The sequence below is a fragment of the Beta vulgaris genome, chromosome 4, assembly GCF_026745355.1.
Source record: "Beta vulgaris subsp. vulgaris cultivar EL10 chromosome 4, EL10.2, whole genome shotgun sequence".
NCBI lineage: Eukaryota > Viridiplantae > Streptophyta > Magnoliopsida > Caryophyllales > Amaranthaceae > Beta > Beta vulgaris.
The window spans coordinates 62,777,904-62,793,189 of record NC_079205.1 but is presented as its reverse complement, the minus strand read 5'-3'; the positions used below and the strand labels follow the sequence as shown (position 1 = coordinate 62,793,189).

General features: G+C 32.1%; 2 protein-coding genes across 3 annotated transcripts; one reads left to right on the top strand and one right to left on the bottom strand.

Annotated features, from left to right (window-relative positions):
- The first annotated feature begins 5,962 nt into the window (after window positions 1–5,962).
- Window positions 5,963–8,931, top strand: LOC104890057 (protein GAST1). 2 transcript variants are annotated; one of them, XM_010675416.4, is made up of 4 exons: window positions 5,963–6,132; window positions 6,782–6,829; window positions 7,677–7,707; window positions 8,426–8,931. In XM_010675416.4, the coding sequence occupies exons 1-4, from the start codon at window positions 6,061–6,063 to the stop codon at window positions 8,605–8,607; spliced, it is 333 nt and encodes a 110-aa protein (XP_010673718.1). In that variant the 5' UTR covers window positions 5,963–6,060; the 3' UTR covers window positions 8,608–8,931. The 2 variants fall into 2 exon arrangements, with proteins under 2 accessions (XP_010673718.1, XP_010673717.1); XM_010675415.4 differs by having other exon boundaries at window positions 5,965–6,132; window positions 7,674–7,707.
- Window positions 8,932–11,404: 2,473 nt separating this feature from the next.
- Window positions 11,405–13,477, bottom strand: LOC104890059 (scarecrow-like protein 3). The gene has a single exon (XM_010675417.4). It carries the CDS (start codon window positions 12,901–12,903, stop codon window positions 11,533–11,535), a length of 1,371 nt encoding a protein of 456 aa, XP_010673719.1. The 5' UTR covers window positions 12,904–13,477; the 3' UTR covers window positions 11,405–11,532.
- Window positions 13,478–15,286: the final 1,809 nt, after the last annotated feature.

The window sequence follows — 15,286 nt, the reverse complement described above, 5'->3', positions numbered from 1 at the left end:
TCCAATAACAATATCATTTGCACTTTACTGTGCTTTTGGTTTTGCACTTCTTTTTAACCCTGTCAACAGAAAAGACATCTTTACACTTGGTGATCTAAACATGTGAAATCTCAAAGCTGGAGAGATCATACAGTTAGATAAAAAAGGGTTACATTAGATGTGATGTTTCATTACAAAGACACAACTATTTGGTGAGTGGTCATACATGGTAGTAGTGGTAATGGTAAAATGTAATTTAGGGTAAATTTGTAAAGAATTTCTAATATCAATAGTTCAATACCTATGGTAATGAGATTTCATCGCAAAACATGGGTATTCCTTTACAAGTTTTCATTACCATATAATACCACCTTTGCAAATGGTAATGAACGGTAATGAAATTTTAGGAAGAATATGGATACTTGGGGATGAGATGTCATTACGGTAGATAATGACATGATATTTTCTTTACAAATTTATACTATAATGCATTACCATTGTTTATGATCACTAACTAAATGAACCGTCAAAGCCAGTCTTCTTTTCGCCATTCCAGATGGAGACATTGTAATTTTGTGGAATAATTTCATGAGCTGATCTTAGTATTAGGATTTCTAGATGTATGAGTCTTTTCTTTAATTTAGTGGTGAGGAGAGACAGAGGAGAAGATTGTCAAAACTTAAAAAGATAATTAGCAAAGACATTTAGAGTATTGTTGAATAACTTTCATCGTAGAGTTTAGCATGTTCACCTTTGTATATTAGTGTGGATCGGGTCTACACAAGACTAGTTCTTGACATCATTTGTGGTTAATTACATAAGTAAAAACATAGTCACGTTAGCTTTTATTAAATTTGTCTCTATATGTATATCGAACTTGTTATGCAAGTTCAAAATATACTTTAGTTTCCAACGAAAAAGAAATGATGTTACCTTCTTAGCATATAATTTTATTAATTTATGAGAATGTATGAACACATAATAATGCAGATATTGTGAGTTTATCATCTCTTAACAATTATATACAGTTACCCATTAATTTTGGAAACAAATAAAGTGATCATCTACTTGAAAAAGCAGAAAAGGACCGACACTCCATTCCCTTTAGCAGCATAAATTGGATAGTATCATCTACTTTTATTTATGGTGGATCAGATCATAAATTCTGATACAAAAATACAAAAAAGAAGAAAAGATTTTGTGGCTGAAAAAACAATGAAGCTTGCTAAGACATAAATGAAGAAACCATATACCTTCTCTTTAAAGGCAAGGCAAAACAGATCGTTGCAATAGTGTATTAACATAGGAGAGAAAAAAACAAGGACGTATAATCCAAATCTTAACCGGAAATTTAATTTTCTAAATTTCATTTCGTATTTTCAAAAGAAAACTTCAATAAGACAATTGTACATTATATCGGTTAACTTTTGAAGAAGTGATATGAACTTAAATCTTGTCTATATCGTTACGTTTATGCATCGCGGCTTTCTACACTGAAAAAAAGACAGCGTACGCGTATTACTCAATTTTAATTAAGAAAGTTAATCGCAATTTGTCGAGTGTTAAACACTATTTCAATAAATGTTAGTTGCATAAGGTTATAGATTAAGGCCAAAGAAGTACTTAAAGATACCAACAAGATTGTGGTGTAACACCATAAGATGTACTCCACTAGATTCACATGGAGTGTTTATGTTAAGTCTCACTTTTTGTGTATGCCAAACATCCGGAGAAATTTAAGGGGAAAATTGAAATAGTTGGGCATGTGAAAGCACATGCAAATGGGCCTATACTCTCTATCTACTTTGTATATTGAGATAGTTTTTATTATAATAGCACATGGATGATATAATATGGACTCCCCCACCAGTAAAATAGTCCCCACATTTTTGTAACCACTAACTGTATAACGGTGAACCTTGTCATTTATTATTGCTTTTCTTGTACCGATTGCCGATTGAGATTGACGTGAGTGGTTAAGGATCTCTCGCTCCTTAACCAAAGTCTCGGGTTTGAGCCTTGAGTATGAAAAAAATCATATCTGGGAGGGATACTGCTCTTTGAAGTACTCATGTAAACTCTCACAAGAGACTAGTCCACTCGCCAAAGGCGGTGGAAAACTCCTCGTGGTAGGACAAAAAAAAATTGTTGCTTTTTTATAATCATTTATCTTAGACTCTATATTTGGTTTCTATGGTAAAAAAAAATAGGCCATCAAATTTGTACATATTACTAAATCAATTGTAAAAGTTTTTGTGTGATTTTACTTTTACAAAAGTTCTTTTTGAGATTAATGTAATCATTATTTTTGAACATTATTGTCGGTAGTGATCTCTAATTAATTTGGTTGGTTTTTCGTAATAAACACTTTTTTATGAAGCAAAATTTTCTTCTTTTATAAGTATGGTTAAACAACAAATAATTTATGTGAAAGTATTGGGTCAGACCGTCTGACCCAATATTCTCGTCAGACGGGCTGAGCCCAGTACTATACAATTTTATGAAACAAACCTTAGGAATTCCTTTGATGCAAAGATCAGAGAGAAGCGATTAATAGCGTCGAGGTTTCCATGTCCACCAGCAACAGGAAAAACACAAGGACGAAGAATTCGTCGCCATTAAAAGACGAATTGCAGAGAAGATGAAGATGAAGGAATGAAGAGGATGAAAATGTGCAAAGGATGAAGAATAACATAAATAAGCAATACGGTATTTTTGCAACTAAAAGCTCGTGACCGACGAATTGGTTATGGATAAACTTAAGAAAAGGATCCGTGTGTCAAATTGGTTATGGAATTTCAGTTGCAAAAACTCCTATTTATTACTCTCACATCACCACTCCACAGTACCTTTTGATTGATAACATGAATCTGCAGTAGCAAAAACTCCAGAATTTAAACTTTGCTACGGGATTTGAATGAGGAGGTTCCCATTTATTCTTTCATTTGATATTTTTCATTTTCAGTTGGACTTTGTTTTGTTTCAGTTGGACTTTGTTTTGTTTCAGTTGGACTTTGTTTTCTTTCAGTTGGAGTTTGTTTTCTTTCAGTTGGAGTTTGTTTTCTTTCAGTTGGACTTTATTTTCTTTCAGTTGGACTTTGTTTTCTTTCAGTTGGACTTTGTGTTTTTTTCAGTTGGACTTTGTTTTCTTTCAGTTGGACTTTGTTTTCTTTCAGTTGGACTACCTGAAAAAGAATGAAGACTACCTGAAAAAAAATGAAGACTACCTGAAAAAGAATAAAGACCAACTGAAACCCAAAGTAAGTTTAACTGAAGTACAAAAACCAACTGAAAAAAAAAGAAGACTAACTGAAAACAAAATGAAGACTACCTGAAACAAAATGAAGACTACCTGAAAAAAAATTAAGACTAACTGAAAAATTTTTGGAACCACCTGAAAGTCGTCCGACCAAAGATTATGGTCGGACGAGTCCGACACAATACGTTCTCATAATTTATTAGCAAATAAGAGAATAAATCGTGTGAAGATCGTACAACTTAATTAAGATGAAGATGGATGTAAGAAATTAAGGGAATTCTTTCACGCATGAAACCTTTTGGACTATTCCATTAAAAAGTTAAGTTTAGATGGCAATATTTCCAAATGATTTACTTTGTAGGAAAAAAAAATTAATGGCTAGTTGCTATTTTTTGGTGCACCATGTCACAAACGTTTGAGTAAAGTCTTATAATAGCTTCATTAAGGCTCCGTTTGGTAGGGCGTAAAATATTTCAGTGTAAAATGATTTTCATGGAAAACAATTTACAATGGAAAACACAATTCCAAAACTAGTTTTCCGTTATTTGGTTCGATGTAAAAAAAATGATGAAATGAAAGGAAAATGAAAGGGAAAGTAAGGAGGTAGTGAGAGGAGTGTACAAGAGAGAGAAGGAAAATAGTTTACCCTTCATTTTGAAAGGAAAATGGTTTTCCATCCTTGGGAGAGTAAGTTTACCCCAAGGGAAAATGATTTTACACTCTTTTGCCAACCAAACAATATAAAACTGAAAATAGAGGAAAACAGTTTTCCGAGAAAACGTTTTACGCCCTACCAAACGGAGCCTAAGATTTACTATATACAAAAAAAATTAAGAAATCCGTCTTTTTAATACGTTCACTAATCACTACTCCTTCGTTTTAAAATATATGGCACACACGATGTTTGAGGTCGAACTTTGACCGTTAATTACTCTAAATTTACGTGGATAACAAATTCAAAAAAATAATGTTATCATAGTATTTTTCAAGACGAATCTAACGAGTTTAATTTTTATTTATCATATTATAAGAGATATTTATGATCAAAACAAATTTTCGTAAAGCGTGAATGCCTTATTTTTTTAAACGGAGAGAGTAACTCACTAAGGTATCGAAAAATACAAAAAAAAATTGAAATATCTATGCAAACCACGTCAACTTTTAGACAAGTAATTTGTCAATCAAATGCTAATTCTATGTAGATTTGCCGAATCATTAAGATGGAGACAATAATAATACGTTAAAATGAGGTGAAAATAATAGTTCTTCTCCAAATCTCCACTAATTTAATTTTCCCTCTTGAAAAAGAAAGAGACTCTTGGTATTGTTGTTGAGGATAAATCAATGATATTGTGTGCACATGATACCTCTGATTTTGCCATTTGTGGCCTTACATAACCTCATAAAAGATATGGTTGAGTGAAATCATGCACGAAGTGGAAGCTAAGGTCACGAGAATTTTGGAATTTGGATTATATAGTGAGTCGATATGAGAATGCATACTTATATAAGAAATGAGAATGAATTTTATGCGTTATAACTCTTATGAATAAGTGATGTAACGTTAATAAAAAATTAATGTAACTCCAAAAAAAAAAATATTAGAAAAAAAATTGATTTTTTTTTGGGCTCAACCACACGATTGAATTAGAGTTACAACACTCGTTCATTAGAGTTATACACCCCTAAAAAAATTTTAAGTTTGATTTTTTTTTCTTGTAATATTCTTTTTTTGGAGTTACATCACTTATTCATAAGAGTTATAGCGCGCAAAATTCATTCTTATTTCTTATGTAAGTGTGCATTCTCATATTAACTCAACACCATAAAATTTCATATATATATATATATATATATATATATATATATATATATATATATAATATATATATATATATATATAATATACTTCCTCCGTTTCTTTTTACTCGCTACACTTTCCATTATGAGAAGTTTCACATTACTTGCTACACTTCTTTTTTGGGCAATAAACTCTCTCTATCTCTCTCCTCCCACATGGGTCCCTTTTCTTTTAACTCTCTACCTCTCTCTTCTCCAAAAATTGCCTAGGAGTCCGTGAAATGAGAAGTGTAGCGAGTAAAAAGAAACGTAGGAAGTATATACTTCCTCCATTTCATAATATTCGCTACACTTTTCATTGTGGAAAGTTTCACATTACTTGCTAGTTGCTACACTTCCTTTTTGGGCAATAAACTCTTTCTATCTCTCTTCTCACATGGGTCCCTTTTTCTTCTTACTCTCTACCTCTCTCTTCTTCGAAAATTGCCTAGGAGTCCTTGAATTGAGAAGTGTAGCGAGTAATATAAAGGGAAGGAAGTATAAAATTTCAGTATTAATTATTAACAACATAAAATTTGAACTTATGCATTAAAATATAAGAAGGTGATAACATTTTTATTTCTATTATAAGATCGTGTTAATTGCCATATAAATTAATAATTCAGATGAATACAATGATAATACTTCAATATGGTATACAATTTTTTTTTGTGGGGGATATAATATTCATAATTAAAGTTCAATCAATAATCTACTATGAAATATCTTGCTAAAAGACCATAATTAAATGCTTAATTCAAGGACAAGTTGGTCCTACGTCACTTTCACAATTATAAGATTTTCAAACACTTTTGTCTGTTGAGTCATATGCATGAAATTTTACATGATCATAGAGTTCCTATAAATACCATATCGACTCATCAATACTTGCATTCAACAAACTTATTCTTCTCTGTTTTTACTACAAAATTTGCTTGAAATTCCACACACAAAAAAAAATTATCCTTTGTTTTCCTTAAGAAATGGCAATGTCAAGGAATATTTCTCTTCTACTGTATGTCACTTTGATGCTTATTGTTCTTACAGCAAACCAGGTATAATATATGAGACATTATTTCCAACTTTGTAATGTTATAAAATAAACTTGTCATATTTAAATTTTCGAGGGGAATATCGAATTTTTGTTGATATTGCTCTCGCCTCTACAAAAAGCGGGTAGCTATTAATGGTCGATAATTTAATGAATGTGACCAGTAATTGGACGGTTGCAAAAATGCAATCATTATTCATTAATCTCATTCTTAATTGTAGTGAGTACGGGTAAATATGATAATTAATTTGATATAGGTGTCACGAATTCTTCTCTCTTGTTCACTAGAGAAAATGTTCTCTGTTTAAATGAGGGAGAGTGAAGTGAAGTTGAGGCTAATAAGGGCAATAAAGACATTACACTCCTTTAGTAAGGTTAAGAATATCTTTTATTTGTCTTGCTTTGGTAACAAACACTTTTTCATTAATCGGCTTTTGTCGTCTTTCTTTAAAGAGTATGACTAAACAACAAACAATCTGTTAGCAAACAAGAAATAATAGAGCATGTAAAGATTGTAGAAGTGGAATTACTAATTTACCCTTCCTCTCATCTGTTTGCTAACAAATAATTTGCTTTTTTGCTTTTATGAGTGCAATTTTATTTTGCTAAGTAAGATATATTAAAGTTTGTATTTATTTACTGAATTTTTGCAGGCTGAAAGTCAATCTTCACAGCCACAAATCCAAAGTGGCCACTCAATGGTAAGTGCTTGTAACACTAATAATAGGCCATTAAATAAAGTTGAAGAAAATTGTGATTTTTGCTCTTTAATTGGAAAAGTTTCATAAATGATATAGCTTTATTGGAAGAAAATGATCTAATAATGGGAGCAATATTCAGTAAATGACAAATATGTATGAAGAAAGAGGGAAAAAGAAAGTGTAAGCGTGAGAAGTGAGTAAAGAAAAAACTACTAGTGTAGTACTACTACTTTTGTCATTTCATGCTGTGTTAAGGTAAAAAACTTTAATTTTTATACTTTCTCGGTTTCATAATATTCGCTACACTTTTCATTGTGGGAAGTTTTTACTTGTTATACTTTCTTTTTCGTACAATAAACTCTCTCTATCTCTCTCCTCTCACATGAATCCCTTTTCTTTTCACTCTCAACCTCTTTCTTCTCCAAAAATTGTTTAGGAGTCCGTGAATTGAAAAGTGTAGCAAGTAATATGAAACTGAGGAAGTATATAGACTTATCGTATACCTTCACGAAAGTGAAAAACAAACACATACACTTGTATATTTACTACATAGTAATAATCAACGATAATTGTGAACATGGATTAAAGTGTGGAAGTATTTCTAATGAAGCACAATTCCCTCTAATCCAATTTTGATTTTTACAATATCTACGAATATTAATGTCATTGATTTTTTATGACACGAAATAAGAAAAAAATTTATCATATAAATATGTATCGTTGGTTGGGATTCCTGACCAGAATACATATCTTACCCGATCTTTAAAAGAGACAAAATATCCTATAAAAAAAGAAGACAAAATAATGACTCACCCTTTCCCTTGTTTTTCTTATCTATATGCAGCAGGGTGCCTCACAAGGGAGCCTTCATCCTCAAGGTAGTTCTACCATCTATATCTTTGCCACAAACTTTTGATTTTACCTAGTATATATGTCTTATAAGAATAATTGTTTATTGTAATAAATGTATTAACAAAAATGATCTCCTTATTTATGTTAAATGCTTATATTTAAAAAATTCCAAAAAAAGCAATTAAAGAGATCATAACACCCCGCTACACTTTAAAATGAAAAGAATTTTGGAAATTTCGATTGACTCACCGAAAAGTGGTCCAACCATCTTACTACATTCATATTGATTATTTTATACGTGTCTTTTCCATATTCATTTACTATTCATTATCACTATTACAAAATGAGATCCGTGTATCAGAAAACACATCATTCAAGAACTGATCCGATAAAACTAACAAATTAAAGTTAAGTGAAAATCATAACACCCTCGCTACATTTTGAAATGAAAAGAACTTCAAATCCTCAAAAATTTGATCGACTCACCTGAACCCGATCCCACCATTTTAGTGTCTTACTACAACCATATTCATTTACTATCTAACCAAATATATTTTGGTCTATTGGTTAAGACTGAGGTACTGTAAACGATAGATCACATGTTCGAATCCCCGCTCCTCTTCTTTGTACTACCTTCATGACTCATATGGATTAAAATAAATATTCATTTACTATCCATTATTACTATTACTAAATGAGAATTATTGTGTATTAATTTGCTGATGAATGAATTTATTAATGCAGAATGTGGACCAAGGTGCACAATGAGATGCTCAGCTACCCAATACAAGAAACCTTGCTTGTTTTTCTGCCAGAAATGTTGTGCTAAGTGCTTGTGTGTCCCACCTGGTACTTACGGCAACAAGCAACTATGCCCTTGCTACAACAACTGGAAGACCAAGAGAGGAGGACCTAAATGTCCTTAATTATTTTAGGACTATTTATTTTGGACTCATTTATTTTTCTAAGTATTATTACTTTAGTTTTCCCAACTACTCAAATTTAGGAGTATTTATTGCTCTTACTTAAAGTAGTTGTAGTACTATCGTACTCTTTTTTAAGTTCTAACTACATTAGTATTTTATATTTAGTAGTAGTATTTTAGGATCTATTATTAAGAAAAGAAGGAACCATGCACCTAAGAAATGGTCCTTTATAGAAGTAGTTTATTTGATGCAATTACATATTATAATTTGATTATTTGTATGTTTATTTTTCGAATTATATGTAATGTATTGAATTTGTCATTACGATATGAATTATGCAAGTTGGGTTTTGCACAATAATGTGGTTAGTAATTTAACACAATGAAGTTAATTTTATACATAGCAGATATGGAATCTTTATGTGTGCGTAGTGTGTTTGTACATTTGCAAAATATTGAAGAAAATTTTGATTACAAATAAGTCATAACTTTAAGAATTAATTAAAGGTGTATCTTGACGAGTGCATTCATCATACACTCGGATGTACCATGTACATGGTGCACCCAAGGCTATTTTTTGCTCATTTATTTATTTGGAGCTCTACATATTATGCGATTATGTTCATTTGGAGTTTCAAATTATCAATGAGCAAAAAAATAGTCTTGAATGTACCATACTCATAGTACACCCGGATGTATAATAAAAATTCCGTTATTTTGACATTTTTCGAACTTCTCAAGGATCCAAGCATAAAAGGATAAATTCTCTGAAAATACTCTAAAGCAAAATACTCTAGAAGTATTCCTTGGATTCTGAGCAAAAGCAACAACCTGACTGTGACAATCAGAAATTAGGCCCATAAGACTTTAAAGCTAAATTTGGTCTAAACAAACATATGCATCAGCACCACTGACAATTTGGGCTTTTAGCTTACTCAATTGGGTTGGGCTAACAGTTTATGACCTTTTTTATGGTAATAAGATGGGCCTAACCTAAAGCCCAATTGAGTTAGGGATGTAAATCCTTCTCCCATGACACACAATTCTTAACATTAGACCAAATTTCTTGGCAACAATGTACTATCTCAACTTGTCCTTGGTTTTTCTGGACTTTGAAATCCACAGTTTAAGAACCTATTGCGAGAAATCCACAGATAAATACCCAAAACAAACACAATATGTATATAAGGCTCGAGGGTGTAAAATGTTTTCCATGAGACCATGACTATGGGTTTTTATTTTCGACTTATTTTTCGTTTGATTAGTAAGGTGTATAAAACAAGTTATCCATCAATGGAGAAAAGCTCTTGTATAGGTGAAAATCATTTTCCTTTAGAAAATAATGGGGAGAACACATTTTCAGATCTTCCTTCCTCCTCGCTCCTTAGCAATCTTTTACTCTCCTCTTATCCAGCATCTCCCTTTTCCTTCCATTTTTCTTTTTTCCATAGCTTTTATTACACTGAACCAAACAAAGGAAAATTAACTTTGCAATTGAATTTTTCATTGTAAAATATTTTACATGAAAAATCATCTTACATTAAAAATATTTTACATCCAATCAAGAGGAGCCAAGTATCAAAGATGTTACAAAAAATATTCATGTTTCCGTAGAAAAATGAAGTAGCAAGTGTCTAACCTATATTATATTGTTGTGTATCCTACAATGGTACTTGAGATGAAATGAGTAGATCAAGTTTCTTGATAACAATTTCGGGATCGTGAACATCTATGTCATCGAGTTGATTTTATACCGTTTTGAAAATATATATAAAATAACTATACAACATATAGGATAACTGCATAACATGATGAATTGGTTAAATGAAGTCATGTTTAAGTTGTTCTCATATAGTAATATTCATGTCAAGTGAGTTTTGTATTTCTCTTAATAACTTTGTGGTGTGTCAAAGATAGTAAACTCTAATACAAGGTTCATAGCCGTCAAAATTGGTATGTACCCGTTGACCCGAACTAAAACTCGTTTTTCACTCGAAAATAACGACTCGAATATGATCCGAAACCCAAAGTAACCCGACATGACCCGAATTAAAATGGCCCGGACCCGAATATACCCGACCCGAAATTGGCCCGATAATGATGACCACAACCCGACCCGGACCCGAAAAGTTATCATATTAGTTACTTTTTAAACATATTTAAGGAAAATATTGTCATGAAATATTATATATCATTTAGTCACTATTCATTAATTATTTAATTTACTCTTATTAGTCTTATATGTGTTTTATTTATTTGCGAGATCGAAAACCCGATCTAACCCGAAATTTCATGGACCTGATATTAACTCGTACCCGTACGAGCCCGACCCGAACACAACCGGAATAAAAGTTGACCCAATTATGACCTGATCTGTACCCGACTCGTTTGACCCGTTTGCCACATCGCACATCAGTGCAGTACCCCAAAGCATCAGAACAGAAAACTTCATAGTTAATCAACACAGATAAGAGTAACATCTACATTTGGTGCTTTCTCTTGGAGAAAATCAGATTGCTATTTGATTTCATAATAATGTAATGAAATCACATAATTTGGCAGCTTTTAAGTCTAATGTAAGTGCAGTTTAATGCTGATTTGCTTGTCCCTAAGTCTGAATATATGCTGTTGGTTTGCCACAAAATTTGGTGTCAGTAAATCAACATGACAGTATGGCAAACTTAGTTTATGTTAATAGCAGTAACTTAAACTGATACAAAATACACAGCCAAAAAAAAAAAAAAAAAAAAGAAGAAGAAGAACAACAACAACAACAAAGAACAAAGAACACAACCAAAGACCACTAAAGAGGTTGTTTCCTCATATGATTTTGTGGTATACATCCGCTAGTTACCAAAACTTCTCATACAGGATTGAAAAGAAACCAAACCAATTCAACCAAAACCAATAACAAATTCTATTAATTTCATCTCCTACACCTCCAAGCTGATACAGAATAAAGTGGGCGATCTTGCCAGCAGATGATCACACACCCGTTTTCCTCCTTAATTCTATAGCCATCACAACTACAGCCTTGCAGCAAATGTCGTGCTTGCAACATACCGATATAGCTCAAGGGAACGCTCCCAAATCCAGCCATATCGAGCCTTTGCATCCACCTATCGAGCTTTTCATGTCTTTCTCTTCTTTCTCCTCCTTCACACGCGATAATGTTCTTGATCTCATCCCCGAGAAGCATCTTCTCTACTCTCCTTCTCTCAACTGATGTTCTTGGCAGGGTACTCTCTAAGCAATCGAACAATGCAGCATAGAAGTACAATGCCTCAGACAATCTCTCCATTAGACCAGAACCATTATGGTTTGAATCTTGCTCGGCTATCACCATAATCTTTGGGGACAACCCCCACAAAGCAGCAAGAAACCCATCCATTTTTGCTGAAGCATTGATTGAGGTAGGTGATGATGAAGCCGAATCATTACTTGGGCTACTACGTCTATTAACATTAGTAGCAGCCCCATTTACATGATTCAACAATGCTAATGAGGAACTTTTCCTTTGAGTTTCATCATCTGAGGCTAAAAGGGTATGTAGTTGAAGGACCGAGCTAATGGCTAATGCTTCCCCGGTTTTAACACGAAGTTTTTCAATATCAAGATTCTCTAATTTGCTAACTACAGGATTAAACTGAAATGGCAAATCCAACTTCTCAGCTTCATCAGTTAACCTATGAGCCACTTGTTCTAACACCTCTTTCTGCTGATGTACACCAGTAATTCTCAAATGAGGTGGACCTTCTGGCCTTGCACTCAAGGCCTGAATAAGGGCAATCCATTGTGCAGGTTCTGATGCATTAAGATCAATGATATGAACCATTTTCTCCCCCTCCATTGCATCGATAATCGTCTGATTCGTTACCACGAAAGCCAGCTTTAAGAAGGGACACAACTCAAAAAACAGCTTTCTAGCAAGGATTTCCTCTGAAACAACAGGCATTCTAGTGAAATTAAGAGCTCTAAACAATCCAGGCCATGATTTGAGAATCCTTTCAGCAAGGGATTCGGCGAAATAAGCAGCAATTCGCTGCATTGTATCACCATCAGGTGTGGCAAGGTGAGAGATTTGCTCAAGGGCTAAGTTTGCATTGTCTAAACTACCAGTAGATACATGATTTGCACAAGTAAGTAACAAATGTATCAAATAAAGACCCCTTTCTTCAGGTTTTAACTCTCTAAGCCAAGGATGTGGTGAACCTAAATTTGGTGACATTCTAGAGAAAAATTGAAGTGGTGATGATGAAGTTACTGATGATCCATCATCTTGAAGCATTGGTCCCATTCAACAAATAACACCCAACAAAGAACAAAACTTTATCCTCTAATTAAAACCCAACAACCCCCAACAAAAAAGGGATTATTATATCTTAACTTTAATTATCACACTAACCAAATTAAGCAAACAACAACTATATGAAATGGGATTTAACAGGTCAAATTCAACAAGAATTTTTGGATGAATAACATAAACTAAGCAAGAACTCAGACAAGAAGATTAATCAAAAACAAACAAGATAGATCAATTTCATCAAACTTAACACTAAAGTTAAGGTATGAAATAGAAGAAAACAGAGGAAACTACCATGAAAAAAAAGCTTGAAAGATGAGTAAATTGATTGAAATACACCAAAATCTTTCTGGGATTTGTAATTCACTCAAAACCCATAAATAACCCCAAAAAAGTTCTCAACTTTCTGATTGAATATAGCTCAATTTCTCTATATGTTCTTGTTTCTTTGCCTAAATTTTGGTGGGTTTTTTTTTCTAGTTGCAAAAGTAGGGAGAAATAAAGAGAGGAGAAGAAAAGAGGAGGTTAGAAGAAGGGTGTGATTTGAAGGACTCCACAAATGAATGAAGGGTACGTTAGTAGACAATGCGTGGTAGTAGTTTTTGTCGTCAACTGATTTGTTTTGTTTTGTTGTTCTTTCTTTCTTTCTTTCTACTCTTTTCTAAAAAAAAACAGAGGAATATGGAATTTGTGAGAAGGAGAGCCTCTTTGTTGTTATTTGTTTCCTAATATTTAAATAAAATATATACTAGTAAGGATCATAATTTATATGTATAAATTAAAAAAAATAATTATTAATATATTTAATTAGATTAGATGATTAATTTGTGATGTTAATGATTCTGAGGTAAATAGTGTGTGTTATAAAATAAAATGACTAGTATGAGTAATTGTTGACTTTTATTGTATAATATGTATATAAATGAACGATTTTTAGATTACTTCGAAATGATAAAGGAATGATTTTCAAGTAGTGTTTTGTTTAACTTGTTTTAACGATTGATACACGAGTTAAGAGAAGTTTATAAAATAGAACTATTATATTCATACAAGTCAGATTATGAAAACGCGGGTTATTCTTATGTTAAGATTTGCAATTTGATACTACTTTTGTATTTTTTTTTGTTGCAACATTTGTTTTTTCATATTTGTCGAGACGATTCTTTGAACATTAATATCTCTTATTGGGTATAAGTAAAAATTATAAAAATCTGATATTTGGAATCCTCGCATTGAGATGAATCTAACAAGATCATACTTGATTATGTTTTTTTTATATAATAATGCGAAATAGTTTAACAAAGTTGGTTCGTGAATGAATATTGCCATAAAACCAAACGATACAACTAAAAAAATACGAAGGTAGTATGATTGAGCCCTAGTGTGATAAGTAATACTTCATAAATTAGATTTAGGAGATTGAGCAAATAATGATAAGAGGGTGTCTTTATAGTAAACTAGTCTTATATGCACGCAATGCGTGCAATAACGTGTGATAACAAATGGAGTAGAAAATAAATTTAATTGGGTAGAATAATTGTCTTTACATTTTATTTTATCAAAAAATTGATATTTTAAATGTCCTACTTTCCCACCTTTTTTCATTCAAATGAAACAGTTAGTTATCCTCTTTTTTTTTTCTTTTTTTCCTTTTTCTATTTTTTGGTGTCCCCCATGTGTTGCCTTATAGAATAGAGATTTTCAAATTTAAGCAAGTCCGATCAGATTTTTCAAGTCCAATTATAAATGTGTAGACAAGTAAAAATTCAGGCTAATTAAGACGAACAAAATTTATAAATTCAATTACGATAAGTGATTAATAACAAATAATTTACGGTAATGGAAAAAACTAATATTAATTTACTATAATAATCAAAAGTAAAAAGTATATTATTTTATCCATGGGAAAAGATTTAATGTCTTTTTCTTCTCACAAGAAAAAAAAAAAAAGTCTCCATTTTATTCAATGGATGGTTTCATCTTGACCTGATGTGAGTTTAGGAATCAGGGAAAAGAGCCAAAGAAAAAGCTCCCCCAATTTATTCCCAATCAACACTTGGCTCCAAACATGCCTTAACAAAGACAAACAAAAGAGCCTCTTTTTACTCTTCTCTCTCTCATCAGTCATCTCTTAAGTTTTTGTTTCTTTTGTGGGGTTAAGTGTGGGAATTTGCATGGAACCTCACAAAAAAAATGCTTCCAAAAAGTCATTTTGTTTGAAAGCTAACACAAAACCAAAGACACATACAAATTGGTATTTATCCTTTCTTCCTATTCAAGACAAACGAGACAAGGTGGTTAAGGATACTTCCAAAAGTAGATAGCACATTTATCTTTATATGTGGACTCTCTTTTTAAACCTTCATTTGTCTTCTTT